Source organism: Sinohyriopsis cumingii, chromosome 8 (assembly GCF_028554795.1).
Source record: "Sinohyriopsis cumingii isolate HCF-2022 chromosome 8, ASM2855479v2, whole genome shotgun sequence".
In the NCBI taxonomy this organism is placed as follows: domain Eukaryota; kingdom Metazoa; phylum Mollusca; class Bivalvia; order Unionida; family Unionidae; genus Sinohyriopsis; species Sinohyriopsis cumingii.
The window spans coordinates 117,105,303-117,126,166 of record NC_142968.1 but is presented as its reverse complement, the minus strand read 5'-3'; the positions used below and the strand labels follow the sequence as shown (position 1 = coordinate 117,126,166).

General features: G+C 38.3%; 1 protein-coding gene across 1 annotated transcript in view; it reads right to left on the bottom strand.

Moving 5' to 3' along the window:
• LOC149794475 (A disintegrin and metalloproteinase with thrombospondin motifs 12-like) overlaps positions 1 to 20,864 on the bottom strand; it is a 100,873-nt gene that overhangs the window by 17,226 nt on the left and 62,783 nt on the right. The window contains exons 10-11 of the mRNA XM_089966573.1: positions 15,667 to 15,792; positions 3,178 to 3,229 (exon numbers count right to left, since the gene is read on the bottom strand). Coding sequence (XP_089822699.1) covers positions 3,178 to 3,229; positions 15,667 to 15,792 — 178 coding nt within the window. The remainder of the gene's footprint in view (positions 1 to 3,177; positions 3,230 to 15,666; positions 15,793 to 20,864) is intronic.

Here is a 20,864-nt window from a genome sequence, read left to right as displayed (position 1 = left end):
GTTAAATTCTGCTTTACTGATTATTATCGACTGAATTACTGGGTCAGTTTAGTGCAGTAACGAGAATGGATATCCGCTGGAAATGTACTCGAAATTCTAGTACAGTTTCGGTGTGTATCAGGTTTCCAGGACATGACATTCGGATTTACAAACTTAAAAAATATACATTTTGAGGAAATTCAAGATGAATAAATGTAAGTATATTTATTACTATTCTTATTACCGGCTATGGAAGACATATGGTTATGTCCTGTCAATTGCATCTCGCTCTTGGAGAGGGGGCCCCGAGTGGCCGAGTGGTCTAAAGCGCTCTCCGTTACGGATCACTGCCATCTCACCTCTATCTGCGCCGGTTCGAGTCTCAGATTCAGTCAATGTGGGTATGTGAGAAAGCTTGCCAGTAGCTTCTCGTGGGTCGGTGGTTCTTCCCGGGGTTTTCCCGGGTTCTTCCTCCACCATTAATACTGGCCGCCATGTATAGCCTATCGTATGCTGAAAAATGGCGTTAAACCCCACAACAACGCTCTTGGAGAGACCACAGCAATGAAGTGTATCATACAGTGTGTCTTCTATCACTAGCCTAAAACACTGTATCAGAAGAGTTACACGGGGAAGTTTGCAAAGCAGGTGTTTTGTGTGACAGTCCACTTTTTTCTTCGTCTTGGATTATTGGTTCTGATGTTATTAGTGTCCTACCAAAACCTTCAGGTTCACTTTTTTGTCAAATCTAGTATTTTGACAGACTTGTAAAATGTTACGTCTCTGATTGATGCGATTGTCCTTGGCCTCAAGATGCTTTTCAATGCTATACTTTTACAGACCCTAGAGAACACTGGTCAAGTCTGAACCATTCTATTTGCGAAAATGTACCAATATTTCTCCTAAGTAAGCGTTTCAATGATGAGAACAGTATTTCCAATTACTGCGTCTGTCACGTTTATTGTTGACATTGTGAATGTCACGTTCATTCGTGTGCTTGTTTGAAAGTTCGTTTCTGACTCAGAGAAATCGTCCACATCGTTAACTTTATCATCTATACTTTCAAATGGACGAAACAGATGTTGTCGTTCATTTGCAGACAAATTTAGTCAACCAAACCCTAAAGCGACTACTACACGAGTGAGCACGGATTGGTCACAAAGTAGTTCCTAATACACTACAATATTTTAGGCACACGTGTTGTGCACGTGCGTGCAATATCAAGGTGTTCAGTATCGTAAAATACTGAACGATTGTCACAGTGTAAAGTTAACGGAGACAAAAGAAACCATATAATAAAAAGGTACATAGAGTAACTACTAGGATAATATAGGATGTTAAAGAGTAACTGTAGTGGGATAATATAGAATTTTACAGAGGATTTGCAGTGGGTTAATATAGGATTTTACAGATTACTTGCAGTGGGATAATGTAGAAGATTACATAGTTTTTGCTGTCGGATACTATAGAATGTTTTAGAGTAACTACAGTGGGATAATTTAGAATTTTACAAAGTAGCTGCAGTGGGATAATAAAGAATGTTATAGAGTAACTGCTGACACACAATAATTAACAAATTTTAATGTTCCATGACTATCTGAAATAGTGATCAAAAATGATAATTTTGGTTTCCTCTTTGGGCATTGAGCAAACTACTCCCTCGTGGATTCCTATTATTTGTCAGTTGTATGTTAATAAGAGAATGATAGCTCGCTTGAAGCAATTATTTACCATTCTTAATTATGGTCTTCTGTCAATCCCTGTATTTTGATTTGAATATATATATATATATATATATATATATATATATATATATATATATATATATATATATATTGAAAGATTAATTCATTCATATAACTTGTGTCTGTCTCTTTCTCTTTCTCGCTCTCTCTCTCTCTCTCTCTCTCTCTCGTGTTATAGCTTGCATTCTTTAATCGTAATATTTTATTTTATTTCAGCTTTAAGTGGCACCGCCAGTGTCCACTGACACTAAAACACATTCTTGTCGACTTCCACCCTGTGAAACAGAAGAGTATTTAGTAGTAGTAGTAGTAGTAGTATGCGTACTCAGTGAAGAAACGTTATAATGATATATCAACAGAAATTCTTTCATGAAATGTGATTTATATAAATAGTATTGACCATAAAAGACAGAGCGACCTATCAAGTACTGTCTCGCTGGAAACTACATGAGAGAATGTTATGTGTTGCTAGGTGTTCCTGTTAGATATATCGATAGACGAAGAAATAAGCAATAGACGCTCTCCTCTCTAGGCCATCCCAAATTTTCTGTTTTTGTATGGTTAGCCATGCAGATGATCGGAAAGATATTTATTATCCATAAGGAACAGTTATTATGTAATTCGATTGTCCCAGTACTTAGACATTTTAGTTAACGTTAAGACTTTGGAATAATACGATATCCTCCGTCTGTCCGGCCACTGGTCTATCTTCCACTGCATCTCTTAAACGTCTGGGTAAATATTTTTGACACAGTATAGTTGTTTTTTGCATGTGGCAGCCATCTGCAAGAGGGATGGATATAATTTTTTTCTCTCTCCCTTGTGGTTGTAAGAAGAGTGAAATATTAAATGTGTGTGTGTGTGTGTGTGTGTGTGTGTGTGTATTTTGGAATTTTAACAATTTTTCAGTCATATCGCTAGGATGTCTGCAATGTGACAGTTTATAGTGATGTCTAGCACTGGGGCATCATGACGCAGACATGTAGCATGATGTCCCCCCAGTCACATTATCCTGACACCAGGCCGACCAGTCCTAACACTAACTTCTTAATGCTGAGCACCAAGCTAGGCAGCTGTTAGTAGCATTTTTGTAAGTCCTTGGTATGACTCGGCTGGGGATCGAACCCACGACCACCCGTATCCGAGGCGGACGCTCTAACCAATAGACCACTGGAACGGTCGAAATATTAAATGTACATAGCATGAATTTCATTGACACTATAATATATTAATATCTACCAAATCTTGTGAGAAGTCAGACAGAAAGAGTGTACAAGATTTAGAGCCCTTGCACTCTCTTTTCACTCGATGCCTCTCTCTTTACTATCCCGTCCCCTTGGAGAGCTGGATAAACTGTAATACTTAGTAAAACGTATGATGATATGCCGTGTTGAATAGCTGAAGTAAGTGTAGTTGGTACAACGTGACTGCATTTAGGGTTTACAGTATTTACCGATAGCTGCACTCGCATGAGGATCGGGCAGGCACTGCCCAAGCACACACCACTGCAACATGATAAAACGTGAGTGTTAAACAAAATGTTTTAAATTTTACTGAGAGTAAGAACCTGATAGTGAAAAATTATCATGGCATAATTTTAACTGAACAGTCTAGTTTAAATATGGGAAAAAAGCAGGGACTTTATAGCATTTTGTCTGCAACTTCTAGAATGGTTTATAATCATAAACATTCAAGTTTTTCTACACTTTTTATATCACTTTATTATTATTATTATTATTATTATTATTATTATTATTATTATTATCCATGATGGATTTGTCTTTTTTACTACTGTTGTTGTTACTTTAGATTTTCGTCTAGCTCGATCTTGTCGCTGGGGGAGCAGCAGGGAAGTTCTACAGACCAGACTGCCAGACCAAAATAAAGCCTCCTACGAGAACTTTCTCCGTAGAAGCCTCAGATTTCAAAAATAAGCCTTCCCACGAAAATTAATTTGCGTAAATTCAACCCCGATTGCAATTTTTGTGTGCAAATTCCGATGATTCTGGACAAAGATTTTAGGGGGGGGGGGATTTATTCCGTCGACGAAGTTTGTCAAGATTTGGCTGCTAATCCTAATTTTACCTCGCATTAAAACAATATAGTTGAAAATAATATGAGTCGGAAAGCTAGTAGAGTTGGAGAGCCTCATTCTGCCAGATTAGCGCGAGAAGAGTTAGCGGCAGTAAAGAAACTTATCCCGGCAAAGCAATTATTTAAGAAAAAAGTTCGTGATTACGAAGACTCGCAATATCATCTCGGTGAGATATCGTCGAAATTGTTGAGTCCAGTCACTGGAGCAATTGAACAAGTCGCATACGGTGATGAAAAGAAAGATAAGGAACTTAGGAAGAAGGGGCTTATTCCCATGACGAGAGATATTGAGGAACACACTAGAGCGGTTCCGGGTCAGCTTGAGCAAATTCATCAAGAACAAACACAAACGCGTCAAGAAAAAGCACAAGCACGAGTGCGAGCACAAGCACAAAAACTACAAGGACAAATACAGCAGGCGCGAACAAAAGCACAAGTACGAGCACAAACACAAGCGCTGCGAGAACAATTGCAGCAAGAACAATCACAATTGCCTCAAGAACAACCAGAGCAAGAAGAAGAGGAAGAAGAAGAAGAGGAAAGCAGTAGAGAGTCTCGGGAATTAATAAAAGATAAATTTACTGATGATGGTTGGACAACAATGGAAAAGCAATTTAAATTATCTGGTAATGATCTTATTGAACTTGGCGCATTTGCTGAAGATTCATTTAATGTTAGGCACAAGTTTTTAACGAAGGATGGATTAGATAAAATTAAAACGCGAGAATCTTGGATCAGAAATCTATACCGAGCTAGATTTAATTTATCCAGGATACCTAAGGGCGACGCGATTTTTAATGAATTTCGTAAATCAGCACGGGATAGATTCACGCATAAAATGAGTCAACCTAAGAGGGTGGAAGAAAAACCTGAATCTTCGAAACCAAAGAAAATACCCCAAATAAAATCCTCTGATACATCTCAGATACTTCCTCCAACAGATAAGGGAACCAATATCTCAGGAACTTTTCCACGCACACATTTCGACGAAAGTTCCTCCGATTTTTTCAACAAAGGCGAGGATATTTTAATCGATATTGCCAGATTTGGCTTCGATGAAAGAGGTAAATATTTGAAGTCGGGACGCGTTAATAAATTTACTAAAGAAAGTTGGGTTCCCGCGGTATATTTTGCTTCAAAGAAAAAATCCATCAATCTTGATGACCCGGGTTACCAAGATTTTATCAAAAAAATAATACAAAAAAATGAAGAAGAAAAAGAAAAAGAAGAGGAAGAGGAGGACGTGTTATCGGAGTGGTTTAGCGAACCATCAACACCAGAACCAAAAACAGGTAGCGGATATACCATTTGCCCTGACAGCGTTGTCAACGACGTGTCTCGCCTCGAGGTATTAATCGGAGGAAAACGAGCCGGAAATAACTCTCGCGAAGTAATCAACGAAGCCTCAGATATTTGTCAGCGGTTATTCCGCGGTGGTGTCATTAATTCTCACATTTACAAAGAACTCGTTGATGAACTCATCGATTAAAACAACACAATTGAAATAACATGATTGTTCACAAACATCAACGCAGACCCAAACAGGTCCGCATAGTAAACTCTAGATTACCCGTGTACAAATATATACACGGCAATGGATTCGGCGATATCATTGGAAGTCTCGTTACGCGAGTAATACCTAAAATCGGACCCACGATCAAACAATTCGCGTCAAAAGCAATAGGAAAGATCGGCGAGACTGCCATTTCTGGTATCGGTAATTTGGCCAGTAAAGGCTTCAATACTGTCAAAAGTAAAATATTAAATTTAATGCGTAAAAAACAACCCGTCAAATTACCCAGCACCAGAGAAATGCCACCCGAGATCAGTAAAGTCATAAACGACGCGGCAAATAAAAAAATAAACGATCTAGCGCAGGAAGTTGCTAAGACAAATCTAGTAAAGGAAGTTGCTAAGACAAATCTAGCAAAGGAAGTTGCAAATACAAATCTCGCAAATGAAGTTGCAAATACAAGCTTCATTTCAGGTAGTGGTCTTCGTTTTAGATGATATTCTTAATAATAAATGTTCGCACAAGTGTCAAATGAAGTGTTCGACATGGACGAGCCTGTAGGCAGAGACATATCCGTGCGGGATTTCCAGTATTTCTCGTACGATGCAGTTGACCCAAATACACCTAATCGCTTGGAAATTCAAGTTCACGATACAACAAGATATTTTCTTCCATCTGAGGCATATATCGAAGTTGTTGGGAAAATTAAGAAAAACGATAATACCGACTATGGAGCAGATTTTAAAGTCGGATTTGTCAATAACGGCATTATGGCATTATTCAAGAGTGTCACTTACATGATCGATGGAAGAGAAATCGAATCAATCACGGACAACGTTGATATAGCAACAACGATAATAGGACTAGCGAGATACTCGGATGATTTTACCAGATCAGCCGGCCCTAGTATGATGTTCGCCAAAGATAATACTGATCGCGCTGATCATATCCAGTATACCACCGGTGTACCGCAATCTCCCGCTGGCGCTGCCGCCACAAACGTTGATGTAATGCTCGGCATCAATAATAATTATAACCTTGGATTTGCCACGCGGAGAGCTATGCTAAAGGGAGATGAACGAAGATTCTCATGTGCAATTCCGTTATCTCACATTTTTGGATTTTGCAGACATTTCAGAAAAGTTATTTACGGAGCAAAACACACGATAACTTTCATTCGAGACGCTGCTGGCAGTGACAAAGCCATCTGGAGAGACGCTGTTGTTGTTGATCAAGGTAAAGTACTACTAACTAAATTTACCTTGTGGATGCCAGCGATAGTTCCATCGATGATCGAGGAAGAAAAATTATTATCATTCATGAATCAAGGCGGAAAATCCGTCATGTCCTGGTTGACAACGATGACAGACTCCTGTGATGTTAATATCAATGGAATATTTACCTGGCGAACTGCGTCACAACAGGGTGCTTCGGCACCTAGGCATATCTTCGTTGCTCTTCAAGCCGCAAACAGATACGATCAACTTCACAGTCATATGATATTCGACAAATTTGCAACAACAAACGTTTCACTGAGAATAAACGGTCAGCAAGAACCATCGGAGGAAATAGCCATCGATTTTGAAAATTTTTCGACTGCTCGCGCGTATCATCGATTGCTAAGTTTCATGGGCCGCGATCAAAATATCGATACCGGATTGCAAATATCACAGTTGGATTTTAATAAACTTTATCCTATCTATTACTTCTCCTTGGAGCATCTCGACCTGGTTAAACAATCCGTTGTCGATATCCTTTTCAAAGCCAGAATTAACACAGCCGGAGCAGCAAGAGCCATCGCGGTAATCCTCAGCGATAGAACAATGATCTTGGAGGGAATCAGCGGTAAAATGAGAGTCATCGATGCTCCTGTCGAGAACATGTGATAAATTCCAAATTTAGATTAAGCGATTATTAATATGCCATACGAACACGTCAGCGTAACTCTGACCCCGGGTCAGATAAAAAAGCTCCAATCAGCAACAGCAAAGCGAAGCGGTTTGAAATTAACCTTGAAAAACAATCAGATTCACGGTGGGCCTAACAAACTATCACTAACTAGAGGTCAACGTGAACGATTTACCAGAGCCAAATCAGCGAATTCCGGCGTTCATCTGAATCTCTCAATAGGCGCAATCAAAGACATGGTCAAAATAGGCGGATTTCTTCCTTTTCTTCTTCCTTTACTGGCTCCATTAATAACAGGCGCAGTATCGGCCTTGGGTGGATTCGGGGCTAAAAAAATATTAGAAAAAGTTACAGGAGGACGATACGGTAAAAAAAAATATCATCACGGATCCGGCCTAAGACTAGGACAACCCCCCTTGTACGGATCCGGCCTAAGATTAACACGCCCCTATCAAATTTAGATCTAATCAACGAAGCAAAGAAAAAAAAAAAAAAATTTTCAGAGGCGTATTTATGCGAGATCAACTACCAGAAAAACCAAACCCTACCGAGACAGGAATAATAAATCTCGATGAAAATACCGGCCCTGGCACGCATTGGGTTGCCTACGCGATTAATCCTCGCGAAGTCGTTTATTTTGACTCGTACGGATTAGCACCACCGAAAGAATTTATCAACTACGTGTCTTCGCTGAGACTTCCGGTTTGGTATTCGACTCTTCCAACACAAACATTAGCAGATAACCCGAATTGCTAACCCTACCAACATTTTTCTTCGTTTTGATATTTCTGACGATACCATCGGACGACGCTTCGTATCCCTCGATGGTTGGATGAGATCTATACTCGTGTGTGATTTTCATTGCAGGAATCGTTGATTTCAGTTCCATATACAATATTCTGTTTGTCTAAATCGTAATTTGCCTTGAATCGATTAATATAATCTTATTCACAAGTTATCACCGACGAGGATCTCTTTTTGTAATATCTGAGCAATTCCCGATAATTTTTCCCTCCACAGGATAAACACAATCGAGTCTTTCCTCGAGTGCCAACTTGGCAAACTAAACACCGTTGTGGTCCTTTACTGCCTCGTCGAATCGCGTATATGTGAGCACCACAATATTCGCCTCTGCAGGATTTGTCGCATGATTTTGTTGATCCGATTGGTATCCATTTGCATTGCATTATATAATTTAAACATTTGTCTAAAATATAATAATGGATACATTTGATCTTGATGAGGCAGAATATATCATTCCTGAGGTCGATCGCGCCAAAAAAGAATTTTTCGATGATGGGGCGATTCACACTTGGTCGACTTGGAAAACTAACTCTGTTGATGCTACGATGAATCTGAAACGGGCCAAGAAGATAATCGAGCACATAAAATTCGAACACAAGGAAGAACGATTTATCTTTGGAATAAAATTTATTGCACAAATGCCTGACGACACTTGGATTATTCGCGATAAACGAGATCCCGTGCGTGGCGGTAAGAAAAACGTCATCCTTGATAAAAATTCGAAGCCAGGATTATTATTGGGAATCGATGGTCCTTATTATGCTAGGGCGTACCCATCTAGCGCTGTTGTTTATGGAATTTATCGACTAAATAATAATCCTGACATGAAAAATCTACCTGCGATGAAAGAATCTCCGATGATAAACTGCGTGGCTGAGCGTGTTATCGAGCACATGAAAAACGCTCGTCGTGGATCTGGTCTGACACAGTTGAGGTTGGATAAAATTAACGCGTGGGCGAAGACAGTTGTTGATGGCGCATCGATTGATGATGTTGCTGTGTTGAGTAAGAAACTTAAATTTCCTATTACCGTGAAAACGCTATCGGGAGAAATATTATATTCGTCGCCGTATAGATCACGAGGAGTACCAATCGAAATTATTGATCATAATTCACATGCGTGGTCGCAGTCGGTAATGATATTCCCGCGAGATCGGGTTGTTAAATTTTATCCCGTGGAAGGCGCAAAAGACAATTCCGATGCCATGTTCCGATATATCAAAATATTAGCCGCATCTGATCCAATATCAGTTTGGTTATTCTCGAGCGAAGAAAAATATGATCAGTTTATATTGCCGCGAGGAGATATTTACCGTGATGAAAAATTACATGAATCTATGAAAAATATCGCGGTGAAATATTCGTCAAATCCTGATCAGTTATTAACGAATTGTTTTACTGTTCCATCTGTTGCTGCTCACGCTGCCAGAGAAAGAAACTCGTGGAAACCTACAAGGAATGAATTTCTCAATGATATTCAACTTAGCTGTATCGAATACGGCCATGGCGGATTGTGGAATACCAAATATTATTTCGAAGACATGATATCCGTTGACATGAGCGCGTGCTATCCTGGAAGTTTCCTCGGATACGGCGATTGTGCGGATTATTTTGCTAAATTTGGCCATCCCACCAACGAAATGACAAGGGTAGCAATTAACGGACCGTTGCCTGATTTTGTCATGACCGGATTCGCTTGTGTTACTTCATTCGAGTTTGCTGAAAATTTACATAAAATTTGCTATATTTGGTTTGGTCGGCATTTATCGCAGCGTCGTTGGGTCCCTACGGTGTTGTTGAGGTATATGCTGGATTCGTCAATGTTAATATCGTTGACGGTTAGCGAGGCGATTATATCGTATAGAAAACAAACTAAGGTGTGGCTACCGACGGATTGTGAAAACGCGAAGGATATCGGAAGAAAAATAATTGGCAAATTTACTCAAGGAGGATCCGTTGATCATAAACACCGACACGCTAGATTGTTTATCAACGATGCCGAGATGGATTTTATTATTGCCGATACGGTATCGCGAGGGATATTCTGCAACAGAGAGAATATTATCATTGACGGAGTAAAGTTGGGTACCATAATTAGCTATCTCGACGGAGAATCAGCGCAGTATACGCATTTGAGATCATCGATGCTCGCTTATGTGAGTATAAATTTACTATCGATGATAAACAAATTTTCTGATATCTCGGTAAGGGTCGCAACGGACTCGTTTTATATCGATAAGAAATATCAGTATAGGCTAGAAAATTTAATCGCCGATGGCTTTTGGGGCACTTGGAGGATAAAAAACGAGGATATCCTAGATTACTGTGAGGACGCCGATGTCGAAGATTGCGATAAATTTCATCAAGATAAATGCGAGGAAATATCAAAGGCTGCATCTGCATTTGACCCGATTTCACGTAGTAAATTCGTTTACATGAATGGTCCTGGTGGTAGCGGTAAAACAACGCGAGCGATAAATTTATTTGCGAAATCCGATATGATAGTGTTGACTCCAACTCACAGATTAGCGCGAGAAATAAGGCAACGCGGCGTTGATTCTTGTACGTATCATAGTTATTTCAAATACAGCGGTGGATTATGGGATTCGGCTCGTATGGGAAATAAATATATCAACAGAATTATAATATTTGATGAAATTTGCACAGTAAATTTAGTTGTATTAAAATCGTTCCTGACATGGCTGGAGGAGAAAAATACCGCCGTGATAATGTGTGGAGATCATGGCCAGCCTGATCCTATTGATGGTGAATCTCCTCATGAGTGGCTCAGGAACTTCGTTGACTATTATGAAGAGATCGACGCCGATTATAGATCCGATGATATTTTACTGACTGAATTTAAGAAAATAATTCGATTACAACCGAATAAAATTCAATGCGATGTGATGAGAAGAATAATCGACGAGACTCCGATGGATATTTTTCTAAATTCATGGCGTCCCGATCATCTGATTGTTGCTAGTAGGAAAATTGTTCGCGATGTTATTCAGGATATGTTATTCAAGCTTCATTGCGAGAAATTTCCAACATTACAGGTGCCGTTGTGTTACAGGCCCGCTGATACCAGGAAACAAAATATTAGTGTTACTTTACCATGCGGAGAGGAAAAGATCTTGGTACTAAACGATATTATTCTTGTTGATATTAATCTTGTTAATGACGCGATAAACGCAGAAAGATCGCCATGGAAACTTGGATACGCAACAACGATACACTCATCGCAGGGATTAACCGTGGATGGCCAAGTTTGGATTGTCGATGATAGAATTTCCTGGTCAAATTTAGTGTATTTAGCTGTGTCAAGAGTAAGAAAATTATCTCAGTTAGGTAGAATTCGGTTTCACATTAATGACGCTGGCGGTAGTTGAGTATCTTTCGGTATTATTTGTAATTCTTCCTTGGTAAATCCGCGTTGTGGCGCTAGCGAATCTAGGAAATAAATTGCTGGTCTTCCCGATGATCTTGTTACGGCTGATATTTTGTGTGTTGTTACGCTCCAGTTTGGATCGGTTGCTCATTTTCTTCCTCCTTCGACCTCGCCTTCTTTATATAAATACCTGACAGTGACGCTACCTAGCACAGGCGGAATTGTGGAATCTCGCTTTAGGGGTATTTTCGATCTTGTAATCGCAATTGCGGGTTTCATTGCTATTATTCGAGTTGTCTCGTTATTTAACGCGTTAATCACGTGAGGTAATCTTGTTACCCAATCATGAGATCGATTATCTTGGATGAATTCTCGCGCGTACTGATATCCGAATAATCTTTCCGCTAGTGTTTTGTTGAATCTTTCAACGATAGCTTGATTGCGATGAACACCTACAATACCGCGACGGATTTTAACATTATTCTTTTTCATCAATGAAGTAACCGCGCCGAGAAATTCTCGACCTGGATCAACCTGGAGAAGCTTCGGCCAGGTCAGCGGAGATCGCGAGTAAATTTTCTCAAATGCCTTTGAAATTTCTGTTGCTGTTTTATTCGATAACGGTTCCGCTTCCTTGTATCTGCTAGCGATATCAATGATGGTAAGGACATATTTGTATGTGACTCCGTCAACGGTATCATGAGGAAGAAACATGAGATCAGCCTGATGAACTTCATTAGGGACACTGACGGAGAAACTCGCGTACGGTATTTTCTTTGGTGGAGGAAGATAAATTTGCCAGACCGCCTGTTTCGATAGCCACGATTCAGCAACGGACTGTTTTACTTTTGCTGCCTTGGCGAGTTTGGCTATTGCTGATTTTCCTCGCCAAAAACCTCGCGGAGAATAATATATCTGCTCCATTATTATTTACCAGCACCGAGTACTAATTTACCTTTCATCGCGCCTTTTATCAACCAAGTTGCCAATTTTTCTTTGAAACTTTTGTCAGGAATCGCGTCTATTGCGTGAATTAGCCTGATATCAGCTAGATGTCTTTGTTGTAAATCCCCGCTACGATACGCAAGATCGTGATAGTAACACGCGTTATCGATGGCGTTTACTGGATCTTCGCCGGGATTTGGTTGATTATTATCGTTGAGTCTTATATCGAGCCTTGTGCCGGGTCCGCAGTAATTGTATCCTGGCAAATGCTTTTCTCCGGGATATTTCGCCCAGGGCAACCCGGGTAGATTTTTCATGGAGGCGGTAATATCTCCTCCGGTTCTTCTATTTTTTTTTTTACAAATCTAAATTTGCGCGTCTTACAAACTTCGCATTCTCCTGCAATTGCGTTCCTGTTATTGCGTGTGACGATTTCGGTTGGATTTATCGTAGCTGTGCGCGTGCGACACTTAACACAATATAGATCCATGTATTCTAGTAACATGAATGTAATTGATTTTTCAGCCACGAAGCGACGCGAGCAGGTGAAACACAACGCGGTGTTACCAAATTCGATTAGGATGATAATTATTGGCCCGTCCGGTTCTGGAAAGACGCAGTTGTTGCTAAATTTGATAATGCGATGGTTAAAATGGGATAAGTTGTATTTGGTTGCACCGTCCGTTGATGATCAGCGTTGTTATCAAGTGCTAAAGGAATTTAGCGACAATACCGACGAAGGCACAATCGAATTCATCACAGACATCAATGAAACTCCATCCGTGGAAAATTTAGATGGCGATGTTAATAATCTTGTTGTATTCGATGATGTTATGCTGGATAAGCAAACTAATCCGGCTAGGATATTTTCGCGTGGCCGACACAAGAACACCGATGTTATTTACGTGACGCAGCGATATACGCAAATTCCAAAGGTAATTAGGGACAATTGTAATATTTTGTCGGTTTTCAATGGCGTTGATACTCACACGTTGAGAAATATTCATCAGACTTGGTGCAACGGCGATATGGACATAAACAAATTCAAAAATTTCTTCAGCCGCGCCCAGGCAACACCGCACGGTTTTATCACGATTAATCTTCACGATCCGCGTAGTAGATATCGAATCGGTCTTGATCAAATTTATTCATGAGACTCGCAGCCAAACTTTGCAAACTTCGTCGACGGAATAAATTTCCCCCCCCAAAAAAATCTTTGTCCAGAATCATCGGAATTTGCACACAAAAATTGCAATCGGGGTTGAATTTACGCAAATTAATTTTCGTGGGAAGGCTTATTTTTGAAATCTGAGGCTTCTACGGAGAAAGTTCTCGTAGGAGGCTTTATTTTGGTCTGGCAGTCTGGTCTGTAGAACTTCCCTGCTGCTCTGGGGGAGTGGCCTGTAAAATAGAAGGTCTTTTTTTGTCTACATGTGTCAAGTTGCCTGCCCGCGATTACGTAAGTTAAGAACAAAGGAACTGGTTAGAAGCCATGTATATATATTAGACCCTGCGGCTATAGTGGTCCTGTTCGTAATTGTTACGAGAGCCAGCTTTGTTGGGTGTCAAAAACCACATGTGAATGTTGAAGGCTTTGTTTAAGAACAAAGGACCCTTATAGGCGTCGTAAATTTCACCACGTTGACATACGGCCGGAGCATTGTCTGCTAAGTTGAATAAAACAGGGTAGAATCGATATTCAATCGGAATTGAAAGAGGGTGTGGTCACCATTTCAACCCGAATTTAATTGAGTAATTTAGACTAGAAACTTCAGTAATTGTGAAATATCGTGCTGGAAAGTTAAAGCAATAACTCCGGGAAATCCACTCGTAAATTGGTGGGAAAACTTAGGAAGTTCTAAGGAAAGTCAAAGCTTCGTAAAGGCCAGTGAGTTATTTGCTCGATTGTTGCAGAATATTACGGCATTGTAATTGTAATTATGTGCAGTATGTATACTTTATTACTAGAATCGTTAGTACGTAGAATTACCTTTGTAGTGTTTAATTTACATGCGTATTTGAGAAATGAGCCATGATTATGTAAAGAATTATGTAGATTGCTAGATCGTGGTTAGAATTAATATTGCAATTCGCTATTGGGTTACTTCGTAGTAAACTAATGCATTTATTCATGTGATATTTTTAGATTTTGCAACTGTTGAATTGAATTGTAACTTTGGAGAATGGTTGCAGTGTGTAAAATGAGTTACTATGGATATTTGATTTTTTATGTACACTAGTGGGAGTGAATGTACAGAAATGCGTCTGATTGTTGTGCTATTGTTCAGTATAATGAGATTAAGAATATATATATATATATACCGAGGTGACGCAATTTACTGATGCCTGTATGATAAGTAGTTGATACCGTGCTTTTATTACGACGTTGTTTACCATACAAGAACGTATGGGTATTTCGATGTGCACGAATACGTGACCGAAAAATGTGAAAGCCTTTATTTGATGATTGTTGATTTAGTGTGAGACAAGATGGCTAAGGAAATATGCTAACGTCCTTGTGTTTTCACGGGAAGCTTTTAGGGGACAGACTTCCGGTGTGGTTTAGTCCCGAGTCTCTAGGTGAGAGAGACAGAATAGAGACTAGTGGAGAAATAATCTAAGGCTAGTCGGAGAACAGAGTAGAGTCAAGGAGGAGGAGGAAAAGGAGTCGAGGAGGAGGAATTGGAGAAGGAGCAGTCAAGGAGAAGGAATTAGGAGGGACGTCGGAAGGAGAGAAGAAACTGGCGGGATAGGAGAGATACAGATGAGTAGAAAACTAGGACAGGTGAAAAAGCGATCTGACACTATCAATCAAAGAATGCAATAGGCTATCATTTAGTCGCGAGGAAGAAGAGTAATTGGGATATTATTATCATTTGAATATTGAATTGTTTTAAATTGTTATTCTTTTGAATTTCACCTTTTGTGTTCTCAATACTTTAACTGTCGGCATTGCTGACTGGGGGCTCGGAGCCCTACCTCTCTCTGTTACTAATTTCACTCCCTACAAAATCGAACCCGGGGTGGGACTTCTATGGTAATATAAATCTTATATTGGGAGCACCCCTCCCCAACCCTACCAAACCCCACAACATGGCTGATGTGATTCATGCTGCCGAAAAGGGAAGAAAGTTTTAACTTCAAATTTTTGTCTGTGTCCACGTAACTTATAACTAAACTCAGGAATATCCACTAAAATGTCATGGATTCTGCAATCGAAATAAATAGAAGATTGTTCACAGAGAGAGAGAGAGAGAGAGAGAGAGAGAGAGAGAGAGAGAGAGTCGAACCTTGTGATTGCCGCAAAGAGTATGATCACCGGCAATTTTTGTATAGCAGTCATTCCTTTTGGGATCGTAACACACAAAACGCTGGCAAAGTCCGCTATATGGATTTGTTGAGTTGATGTAAGCATGCTGCAAAGATAAAAATATAGGGCATATCGTTGACGTTCACACTGAAAAATATTATCCTTTAAAATACAAAGTTGATTCGATTCCAATCTATTAATAAATTTGGAGTTTTCTACAACTTCACAGTAAGAACTTTCATTCGAACTGTTACTCACACTTGCATCTCACTTACATAATCTCGGTTTCTTCTTTCAGCCATTTTCAAATATTTTCCAGGACTGAAAGACTGAATGGATTCATTCTAGATCTCGTCACAACCGTAATAGTTATTTAAATAGTATCTATATAAAACATCTTAACAGTTCTTTTACTGCCGGATTAAACACATGGTGTTTCCAACCGCACTACTCTCTCTCTCTCTCTCTCTCTCCCTCTCTCTCTCTCTCTCTCTCTCTCTCTCTCTGTTCAGAAAAATTGATAACGGCTCAAATTCGAAACGGTTTTTTAACGTTCTGGGTTAAACAAGTTCCTCGTCAGTGGGGTAAATAAAACAACTCGCATATTGTGTCCGTCACATAGCGAACCAGTAAGTCGTGAACGAAGGAAGGAAACACAGCCTGGTGAGAGATGAACGCGAATAAAAGATTTGGCAAAGAAATTATAACACGGTAGAGTTATGCAAGTAGGTTCTGAAGGAAAGACGTTAGGATAATAGTGTGTCGGGATAATGTACAAGAACTATACTACTACTACTACTACTACTACTAATAATAATAATAATAATAATAATAATATAAAAGACAATAAAAGTCATACAAAATGTAATTACTTAGGTAGATATTAGCTCAAAATTTGCGTCTGGTGCAGAACTGATGACTGGCGATAATTTTGTTTAGACGCAAAGGGAGAGTCTCGGGCATATGATTGCAAATTAGGCAACACTTTTCTTTGCAACGGCATGTGCCTGAATATGTGGTTTTGTTTGAAGATACTCTGGCATGTAACAGATGGTCTTTGAGATTTTTAGGTCTACGGTACGCAATATATATAAAGCCAAGACACATGACAAACAATCCTCGCATCCCGCGAAAACCATCGGGATCTATCCCAACTGGTTGTAGACGTAACGCAAGAGTACATATAAATTCGCCAATGAATATCACTTACAACATAGTCTTGATATCTGAGGAACGTATTCTGAAATATACCTTCAAAGTTAAATTATCAGATCTTCAATATAATGTACGACAATGAAAAAGGTCAATACGCAAACGTACTGGACCCTGTCGAAAAGTCAAGCAATCTGACCTTCCCTCACATTGGACTAAATTTTGTTTCCTGTAGAATAAAGAAGTTATCACTAGTTCCACAAGTCTAACATACAGTCTGAAAAATTATCAACAAATCTGAAATCCACGACATGTTCTAAAGATTCTGTATCTGCCATAAATGTTCTCATCAGCCCTCAGACATGTATTTCTTGCCTTCAATATAACGGTCGATAATCATCAAAGAACTGACAAGTTGAAGCATTGAGCGACATTTATACTGCAATGTATATAAGATAACATTTTTCCTTGATATAATTTGTATGCAGAGGCAAGGTTTAGTCTAAATATCTGACGCCTGCCGAAGTGAGAAATATTCTCAAAAGCCTTCTTCCTGGTATGGCTTCTGGTCCCTATTGTGTGTAGATATAAATTATGCGCGTTTTTGCTAATGAACTATAGCATCCACGTTTGTTCGCTTTTTAACCAGTCTTTTAGAGCAGCTATTTTTCCACAAAGTTAGAAAGAAGTAAGCGTTTCTCCAGTTTGTAAACGTTTGTCACTTCCCTTCCTTTTTGACTAATACAGACCAATATTTCTTCTCAATGCTGTTGACAAAATGATTGAATGATGGGTGTGTAAACATGTATTTAGTTACATTCGCGAAAGTAATATTTTTATTAAATACTTAGATGTGAAGTATCTTCACATAGCGGTCTTTTGCCGAAAATAATTTTCATATTTTTTTTCGTCATTCATATATATTCACATATAAAAATATATCCGTATATTTTCACATGAAAAAATATATCATTATATCTTCACATGTAAAACTATATGAGTTCCCATCATGCCATGCACCCTTGATTGTGTGCCTTTTAAACTTTAACCTGCAACAACAAAAAGGAATACATTCTGAGCTAAAAGAAATAAATAGAAACTGCCTTACCTTTCAGATATAGAAATTAAACTTTGATAATGAAATTTGACCACAGCCGTTAGCTTCACGCTCAAGTTATCTCCCCTTACTTCCTTGATAACAATGACAGAAACCGTTGTGATGCATTGCTGAATCAGATTTGCATCGAATAGTTTACAAAATGACAAAAATGTAATTTACTGTGACAGATTATGTCAACCCCATCCTACGTCTTTCTTAAGTCAAGTATATGATCAAGCTATGAAAGTCAGGTGAATTGACGAATCCGGGTAGGGGGTGTTTTATGCCGAAGAGTGATTTTCTTCTTCTAAACTTCGATTTTGGAGCACGTTTGGGATATAATGAAAACAAATATTCTTTTCCTACAATAATAAATAATATATTTAATCTTGTGGTACCAAAAACTATATTTTTTAACTCGTGGCTATGCCACTCGTTAAGATATCATATTGTTGATACCACACGATGAAATATATCTGGTATTAACACAGGAAAAGAAAATATATTCTATATATCTTTCCAGCGTGGCTTTATACCTGGATTCTACAGACACTCAGTTCACAAACGCGAGTGATATGTTTTGCAAAGCAGTAGATACAGGTAAGGAAATTAGATTGTGTTGTGTGGTATAAGTAAACCTTTTGATCGCTTGTGACATAATGGATTCGTCCATAAACGTAAAGCTGCTAGCATCATACGAGGCCTTTAAAAACTTTTTTTCTAGCCATCGCAGAATCAGACGTCAGCGGGTGGTAATTCTCCTGTTTTTTTAGGAGTGGAGATACATTAGAATTTATAGGTTTCAATGGGTCTCTAAAGGACCTGAAACATTGAGGCCGATCAATACCAATATATCTCCACTCCGAAAACACAATGAGATGTACCACCTGACACACACTCACACACAACACACACACACACACACACAGATATATATATATATATATATATATATATATATATATATATATATATATATATATATATATATATATATATATATATATATATACGATAGATTGTTCATGATGTACACTCCAGTGTAAGTTTACTTTTCCAGAGTATACAAGTCTAACTAATAACAAGGACTATGACTTCGACAAAATCATTCAATGATTAAATAATTGGCTTAAACCTTTAAATCCTTCTAAAAATGAATCACTAACAATATCTAAACAATGCATGAACGTAATATAACATAGTAATTAGAGTTTTCAATGACTGACACGATTCACTTTTACAAGGAATTACTGTTTACTTTTAATCTCAAATTTAGTCTTCCTTTCTTTTGTTCTTCTACTTTATACCACTGTATGTTTTTCACCATTTTACACTTTAATTATCTTTATTTACCGAGTACCTTCTTTCTTTCATGTATAATCTTTGTGATTAGTGCTTTGTGTACTTACTGTTTCAACAAAAAACTCTTCAATTTGTCTATTCAGCATTTCTTTTCTATTTCATTAAAACTCAGTATCATCTGCCATTTTTGTTTTCTCTCTCATTTACAATCAAAGATACGAATGCCATATGCCTTTCACTTTCGTTTTAACCCTTTACCTTCAACATTGCCCATGCTGTAATCTCCAACTATATGTATTTGAATTAAAACTTATTTAAAGAAAGCTGGACACTCATCGTTTGGTTCACGTGTATAACAGTAGTGAATAGGGATACCCTAGGGACAGTGGGACTTACCATTAAAAACATCCTTGGGTCAATCTGGGGACAATGTAAATTTTGGTTCACGTGTATAACAGATGTTATATGAAAATGATAGTCTATTGCTAACGCTGCCTTGCTCGTTTCATTACATGCCTCTTATATGGGCTAATACAATCAAGGAAAGTCTTAAATGTAACGAATATGATCGGTGTCGTTTCTTTTAATTCCGATTTTGTTTTCCGATAAGGTGTCTGCTAAACTGAGTAGAAAACAGTAAATTAAGTATAAGCAGTTGAGGTCACGTGTAAGCCAAAATACATCCTGTTTAATATGATCCAGAATCAATGATCGTATCTCTACTTAATGTCTTTTTGGCACCAATTACAATACTGTTGTTGCATTCTGGGAAATGTTGTCACATTCTGGAGATATTACACTAGGATCACGAATTCCTAAATGCATCTTTTTCAAGATCTTCACTTCGATACAGAAACAAATATTTATCATTAATGTTTCCATTTATGAGTTATATTGCATTTGCTTTGAGTGTACACAAATACAGCAAAATTTGATATTGTACAGAACAACGAAATCAAATGTTCCTTTGGTATTCATAGGTTCGCAGCTATAGCCAATTTCAGTAGATATATCCGTTGGAAGAACTTTCAATCCCGATTTGGGTCAATTGACTTTGGAATAGATGCAAGGAAATATAGGAAACATGTTCACAATTAAAACTATCAACAATGATCAGAGTTGTCTCTGAAATACATCATATTCAGAAATGAAGTCTGTTCTTTAGTGTACATAACTATAATAGGTTTCTTAGAACAGAGTAATTTAAAATATAATTGGAAAGATAGAATACTCAATATACAGAAATATTCAACTTATTGAAAAAGATTGCTATGTGAAATATCGGAATATTGCGGATTGATCCTGCAACAATTTAGATTGGTTGTATTACCATTTGTTGTCGAAACTGGAATATGAATGGCGTAGAAGATTTTAGATAGGATGTAAACTTTTGTAACCACTATGACTTAGACATTGAGTTCAATTTCCGTATGTACGTCCATTACATGCAAATGAAATAAATAGTCTTGCAATTATCATTTTATTACACAATACTTCTTAAAAAATCTAACGTAGACAGAAAAAGCTCAGATACTTGATGAAATCAGAATATGAATGAGGTATTCATATGAAAGGGAAATAACTCATGTGCATGTTGGAAGAAGCATTTTTAGACGAAAGTCTCA